Raw genomic sequence first — 7,908 nt, 5'->3', positions numbered from 1 at the left:
TTGACGTGGCTAGGAACCAATTGATCACCTAGCAACGGGACCTACAGCTTATTGTGGGACCCGAACCACGTTATATCGAGAAATGAATTTCCATCGCCAGATATTAATTCTTCTTGACTCTGCGTTGGCCGAGCCGAGAATCGAACTTTGGACCACCGGATTGGTAGCCGAACGTGAAAACCACTGATCCAACGAGGAACTACTGTCGGTATTACTTGAGGTTCTTTGCTCTGTCCTTTTGGGCCCTTAGCTGCAACCCTTTTCATTCCTTCTACTGCACCTCCGTTCATATTCTCTTTCTTCCGTCTTACTTTCCACCCTCTCCCAACTATTGTTTCTTGGTGCAACTGCTTTGAAGTTTGTCATCTGTTCCACGTTTCAAACCAGTTTTACTCTTAATTTACGTTTCAGCGTAGAATGACCTCATGGTTCCCAGTCTTTGGCCCAAATTTTATATTCAGTTTTGTTTTTCATGTAGTACGAAAATGACTGAAATGCCTCACGGATGAAGTGAGGGAAAATAAAGTGATATCGATGCAAAGACAACCCAGAGAAATACGCTAATGGGGAATAAGGAGGGAGGAATTGAACATTAACACAGGCGCTTTTACGGGCTGCTCTTTGAGCAAGAGCCCGTGCTGGCATAAGGACAGCTTAATATCAACAAAAACAACTACAGAGGCTCAAACTACAGACAAAGGAAATTGCTAAGATATCTTAAATATAAAAAGAAATGTAAATAAACATGAGAATTGGTCATCTCAACTTTGCATGAACATAAAAAAAGACATCAGAAAATTCAGAGAAAATTGATCTAAGGAAATTTTCAGAGACATTTTGAGATGGGAGGAAGTGGCGCCAGCAGATCTTTACATCATTTAATCGACTAATCAATACATTCGCTGCGTAGCACTGGGATTACTTTACGAGTAACGCCACGCATAGTCATTTAATAATTCAGTGTATGCATAGATAGAGCGTTCCCCGAGTAAGTAATTTTAAAGTACATACTTCCGTGTGCATATACTGTATATATTATATATATATATATATCAAAATATATATATAATATATATATATATATATATATATATATATTTATATATATATATATATATATATATATATATATATATATACTATATATATATATTATTTGTGTGTATAGATATACTGAAAAGGAAAAAAATTTTTTTTTTTTTTGTTAGACCATTTATATACTTTTAATTTTTCAAGAATTTTTGTAGGCCTATCCTGCCAAATATTATATCATTGCAAACCATGATTCAATTTTCATATTGCGAGTACTTCTGTAGGCCTACTCCACCAAACATAATATCGTTGCAATAGGGCGACTCAGAAAGGCTTTCTGTGGACTGTCCGCGGCTACCGCCTGCTGCTGCGTTAGGCCTATGGTAAGACATACGACACCTCTGGACACATGTAGGCCCTTTGCCTCCCCAATGTAACAACATCACGGTATTTCGAGAAGCTCTCGAGGCCTTCTTACCTTACTCTTACCTACCTTATCTTACCCACAAAGTCCGACCTTGGAGAATGGATTTTTTTTTTGCCTCTTTTTGTTCGAGAAAATAAAACAACCAGCGGGGCGCGAGTTTTTGATATTGGTAGGTCTCAGGGGAGGTTTTTGGAACTAAAGGCTGTAAACGGAAGTAGAGGGGGCCCTTTGATAACGCACACTCACTACGGCCCGTGCTACTGGCAATGTAGTTAGTTCCACAGGGAGTTCTGCGCGTTTATATATATATATATATATATAGTATATATATATATAATATATATATATATATATATATGTGTGTGTGTGTGTGTGTGTGTGTGTCTGTATGTATGTATGTATGTATGTATGTATGTATGTTATATATATATATATATATGTGTGTATATATGTATGGTATATACATATATATATACATGCATACATATATATATATATATATATATATATGTGTGTATGTGAATTTTTATCACATCATACCGTCACAATGACTAAATGTACTGCAAGAGGCAGACGGAGATGATAAAAGCACTTTTGTGTATTTAATATACTTTCTCAGGGCACAGTACCCTGAAGAAGTGTAATCAATCTCAATGGGCATTTATAGAAATGAATGATTTTATCCTAGCATGGTTTGGGATTGATTAATGATATTGGGAACCAGGAGAACTGTCCTTTTTTGGGGGGAAATGAATTTCAAAATAGAATGGAACCGAATAGTTTTGTGACTTTATTGAAAATCTGACATGACAATTCATGAAGGCAGTGAAGTGGAGAAAGGCATTAGGAGAGAACTTCGACAGGGAGAGGAAGATGCAGTGGAGTGAGGACTTTGGGAAAATGCCAACGAATTTTTTTTGTTATTGAAATGTACCCTTAATATATTAAACCATAGACACGAGAATTTTTTTTTTTTTTTTTTTTTTTTTTATTTTTTTTTTTTTTTTTACTGAATGGTACCCTTGAAATGTTAAGCCATTGACCCTTTTTTTCCCTTTTTTTATTTTTTACTGTAAGGTACCCTTATTTCATTCCATTTTTCTCACTGAATGGTACTTTTAATATATTAATCAATATTAATCAACAAACTTTATCTTTTTTGCTTCTTTTTTTCTGTTACTAAATGGTACCCTCAATACATTAATCCACAGACGCGATCATTCTTTTTTTTAATTGCAGTGAATGGTACCCTCATTATATTAATCCACAGATCGATCATTTTTTTATCATTTTTATTACTGACAGGTACCCTTAATATGTTAATCCACAGACACGATCAATTTGTTTATCACTGAATGGTGCCTTTCATATTTTAATCCACATACTTCATTATTTTTTTTTCATTTTTTTTTTACTGAAGTACTGCAATATATTATTCCAAAGACCGAATTCCAGATTTTCCAGATTTATATTCACACTAATAACACATGTATATCAAGTTTTTATGTGGATGTGTATGTTTCCATATCTAAATGCAATTTGTTTTTGATGCGATAAGCTTCAAATGCCTTATAATTTCATGTTTATCCCATTATTATTATTATTATTATTATTATTATTATTATTATTATTATTATTATTATTATTATTATTATTATTATTATTATTATTGGAAAAGTAAATCCATAATAGTGTGTCTGATTTTGTAATTTAAAATACAAAGCAGAAAGCTTTCCATGACCTGCACCGTCCTCCTTGTCAATCTGACACACTATTGTGGATTTACTTTTCCATTTTATTGCCTCATGTGATTATGAGTCTTTTTTGAATATTATTGTTACCGTTTGAGGTTTGAGAAACTACAGTACAAACGGCCATATATATACTGTTCAATGAAGTTTGCTGAGAGAGATGGTCTTCTTCCGAGATATTATTATTATTATTATTATTATTATTATTATTATTATTATTATTATTATTATTATTATTATTATTATTATTATCTATATTTCATAGAACAGTATGGCCGTCTTGTTACCGTTTATGTTGTGGAAATACAGCACAAACTAAACGGCATCCAGAAGGCCATACTGCTCAATGAAGTTTGCTTGAGAGAGGGTCTTCTTCCGAGGTATTATTATTATTATTTTTATTGAAAAAGAAACCCACAAAATTACTGTGTATAACGTGTTTACTTATAAGTATTTATATTTTATTTTACTCAACAATCGAGTACTTTCAGGCCCTATCTGTGGCCCTTTTTCAAGAGATGATTGGTTGTCAGCCTGGGTCAAGGCCCAGACCCAAGCTGACAACCTACGCATCTTGAAAAAGGGCCACAGATATAGGACCCGAAAAGTTACTAGTATTGAGTAAAATAAAATGTAAATACTTACAAGTAAGCACGTTATACACAGTAATTTTGTGGGTTTCTTTTTCAATCTTCAGAAGAAGACTGAAAGAAATTTTATTATTATTTTATTATTATTATTATTATTATTATTATTATTATTATTATTCCCTCTCCCCCTACAGAATTTGGAAGACAAAGAGAGGAAGCAGTCCGCCCACAAAGACTTCCTAGCCAGAGAACAGCGGTTTCTAAGGCGGCGGCTGGAGTCTCTCAGCCACCACTTCGTTCCCCACCTCGATATGGAGATGATGGGCAAGCGACGATCCGTCTCGGAGAGTTCGTCCCATTCCTCTTCATCGTCTTCTTCGTCATCATCGTCCTCGTCTACCTCAGAATCAGGTGAGCAAAGGCTGCTGGACACTTTTCGGTTCTCTCTCTCTCTCTCTCTCTCTCTCTCTCTCTCTCTCTCTCTCTCTCTCTCTCTCACAGTAATCGGTTTCGATTAAGATCCTCTTAGAAATGTCTCAGCTGTTGAATGGATGTAAATGTGGTCAGCTGTCATTTAATTAATTGTTTTCGAAACCCAGAGATAGAGAGATAGGTGTACTAAATAACTTGTAAGGAAAATAGATGAGAACTATATCAAAGTATCATAAGCAAAATTAGCCTGAGAGAGAGAGAGAGAGAGAGAGAGAGAGAGAGAGAAGGCGTGTTATCTAGTAACGAAGCTTATCTGGGTTTCGCCGGATCCCTTGAGGTTCTAAAACCAGCAGCTACTCCTCTCCCCCCCCCCTCCAACCCTTCTCTTACCTCCCCCACTTCCCCTACCCTCATCACTCCTTCCTTGGTTGCAGGCTAAGACTGTCCTTTTATCACACACACAGACACCTCACTCCTCCTCCTCCTCCTCCTCCTCCTCCTCCTCCTCCTCCTCTGGGCCTCAGCTCCTTGCCACGGTAATTAAGTCCTTGGATTAACTTGAGAGAGTCTATTTTGAAGACGTTAATCAAAGTCATTCTTGATGTATTCCGTCTAATCCGTTCATTTATATTCCTTTATTTGAATTGGGATGTGTTTGATATCTCCTTGCATTTTGCGTTCAGGGCTGCGACCCGCGTCAGTCGAGTAACAGTTAGATGCATTATTGTTCTCTTGTTTTCCTTCACAGGACAAATTATATATATGTATATGTGTATGTGTGCGTAAACATATCCGTATAAAGCAACACACGTCCTTCAATATCCAATTCGCTCTACTTCGGAGTTTATATATTTTCAAATATGTTAACCGAAGGGGAATTGTTTTAGTAGGTAATTATTACTAACTAAAAAATTCCCCTTCGCTTAACATATTTGAAAATATATTAACTCCGAGGTAGAGCGAATTGGATATTGAAGGACATTTGTAGCTTAATCCTTGTGTATGAATCACGGTGATGTGATAAACATTTATGTAAACACATATATATATATATATATATATATTATATATATATATATATATATATTATATATATATATATAGTGTTTATATATACTATATATATGTTTTTGTATATACACATGTTATATAAATACGTATATATGTAATATTTATGTATGTCGATTTTCTATTTCTACACGCATGTTACTTTAATTTTCTTCTCTATCTTTTCCAAGCTCTCGTAATGCGTTCTTGAAGCATACAGCGAGTCTGTGATTCTTATGCTTATTCATTACGATATACTTATATGTACCATGAAAAATAATGGAGATAATAAATTTAATCGTGATTATCATCGTAGTTCTAATGAGTGTTTGTTTTGGAATGTGTGTACATTAATAATAATAATAATAATAATAATAATAATAATAATAATATTAATAATAGAAATTGTACCCATAACCATAGGAACACTAGGCACGATCCCAAGATCCCTGAAAAGGAATCCGGAAAAACTAGAGGCTGAAGTAGCTGCAGGACTCGTGCAGAAGTGTGTGATCCTAGAAACGGCGCACATAGTAAGAAAAGTGATGGACTCCTGCAACCCGGAACCCCACACTATAAATACCACTCTGTCGAATTGGAGGACTATGATAGACCAAAAAAATAAATGAATATTAGTAATAATAATAACACTGAAGATGACGACTTGTTTCATTTCAGTGAGTGGAAAAGTAATAAAAAATGATCGTAAAACTGTTTGATAAAATTCTTATATAAAAAGAGAAGAAGAACGTATACTTTGTCACAGGCAATGACACGTTCCAATTGCAAGTTTCGTGTCCTATTTGTCTCACTTTTTTATTGGGGAAGGGGGTTGGGGGGGAGGTGGTTACGTAAAGTGTGGTTACACGCGAATTGAACTTTACGACGGGACGACGTTATTTCCCTGGGAGGTCGTTGGGAGTCTTCGCTCGAACGACCTTGCCTGTCCTCTCTCGCTGGACGTTTGCATAATTTTTCTTTATTATTTTATTCATTTATTTATTTGTTTTTATTCCCGGGTTCCTAATCTTCCTGTATTGAACGGTCGCCAAATTTGAGAGAAGGTAGATGGATAGGTGTAACTGATTTCATGCTACGAAAACGTGAGTTGCTTGTGGTTTAGTCGATGGAAATTCTCTCTCTCTCTCTCTCTCTCTCTCTCTCTCTCTCTCTCTCTCTCTCTCTCTCTCTCTCGTTGGTTTTGAGTGTATATTTGGATTATGATGCTATTGTCATTTTGTTTAAATGATTCCATGAAGGTTTTTTTGTAGCATATATATATATATATATATATATATATATATATATATATATATATATATATATATATAGATAAAAAATATGATCTTTCTTTTTGAATTTGATGTTATTTTGACGTTGATGATAAGCAGGTTTTAGACATGAATATATATGAAATATTTATAGTATATAAATGTACACACGTTGTATATATATATATATATATATATATATATATATATATATATATATATATATAGAGAGAGAGAGAGAGAAGAGAGAGAGAGACGAGAGAGAGAGAGAGAGAGAGAGAGAGAGAGAAGAGAGAGAGAGACGCTCTCGAAGAATGTCAATGTTTTATTGGTGATTGCAGGATACTGATAAGAATCTTGTTAAAACAGAAATAAAAGAGTATAATGAAAACTTGATATGACAACACTATTAGAGATTTGTCCCTCTGTGTTACAGTGTCCGGAATGACCCACCATTCCCTTCACTTCCCTATTTCCTTCAGTATTTGGAATACAAGGATCGTCTGGGTTGCCATAGTTGCAACAGGAGCGCCACTGATGACGGCAGCTGTGGACTCCTAATGTTTGTTTGTTTTCATTCAGTTGCTGAAGATGTCTTGACTTTGGATTCGATTTTATTGTCTAATTTTACCCTGTATTCAATTTTGACCTTGGATTTTGTTTGATCGTAGAATTTCACTCTGTGTTCAGTTTTGATCTTCGATTTTATTTTATTGCGTAATTTTACTCTATATTCAGTTTTGACCTTGAAGTTTATTTTATAATAATTTTACTTCGTGGTTCAGAACTCAGTTTCGTCTCCGGTTTACATGTGTGTGTGTATGTGTGTCTGTCTGTGTTTTGTGTGTGTATGTGTGTGTGCGTGTGTATACCAGGTGAAATATTTTGCAGAAGACCATCTTTCGTCTTCCGTTAGGTACCATTTCCGGGAGGAGGATTCTGGCCACTAAATTTCGAAGAATTTTTAATGTATGGGTATTTAAGTTATCTACTAAATACTACTGTTAAGGTTGTCTGCATTCCTTGTTGCTATCTTTAATAGCTGTTTAAGTGACTTTGAGCACGGTCTCGTGTTCTTATTCTTTATATTAAAAAGTGAGCCTTGACATAAAAGGAACGTTACAAATGACCCACTTGACCTGAAATATGACTTGATGGAATAGAAACCCGTCTTGTAATTTTGGAGATGTCCCTTGGATTTAGCGAACAGGGGCCAGTTTTCTTTCGTCCCTGTTTCAGCTTAAACTTTGTTCGTTTTTTAATGATATGAAAAAGGCTTTTGAAAACCGGGAATTATGATATCCCTTCCTGATGGTTTTGGTGGAATGGTTGGCGTTTGGTGGAATGTCTCTCGTGGC

General features: G+C 35.0%; 1 protein-coding gene across 3 annotated transcripts in view; it reads left to right on the top strand.

Annotated features, from left to right (window-relative positions):
• LOC135217147 (max dimerization protein 1-like) overlaps positions 1 to 7,908 on the top strand; it is a 677,794-nt gene that overhangs the window by 629,361 nt on the left and 40,525 nt on the right. For all 3 annotated transcript variants that reach the window (XM_064252858.1, XM_064252859.1, XM_064252857.1), the window contains one exon: positions 3,995 to 4,211. In XM_064252858.1, coding sequence (XP_064108928.1) covers positions 3,995 to 4,211 — 217 coding nt within the window. The remainder of the gene's footprint in view (positions 1 to 3,994; positions 4,212 to 7,908) is intronic.

Source organism: Macrobrachium nipponense, chromosome 7 (genome assembly GCF_015104395.2).
Source record: "Macrobrachium nipponense isolate FS-2020 chromosome 7, ASM1510439v2, whole genome shotgun sequence".
Taxonomy (NCBI): Eukaryota; Metazoa; Arthropoda; class Malacostraca; order Decapoda; family Palaemonidae; genus Macrobrachium; species Macrobrachium nipponense.
Note: the sequence above shows the minus strand (reverse complement) of the source record. Positions and strands in the feature narration are given on the sequence as shown.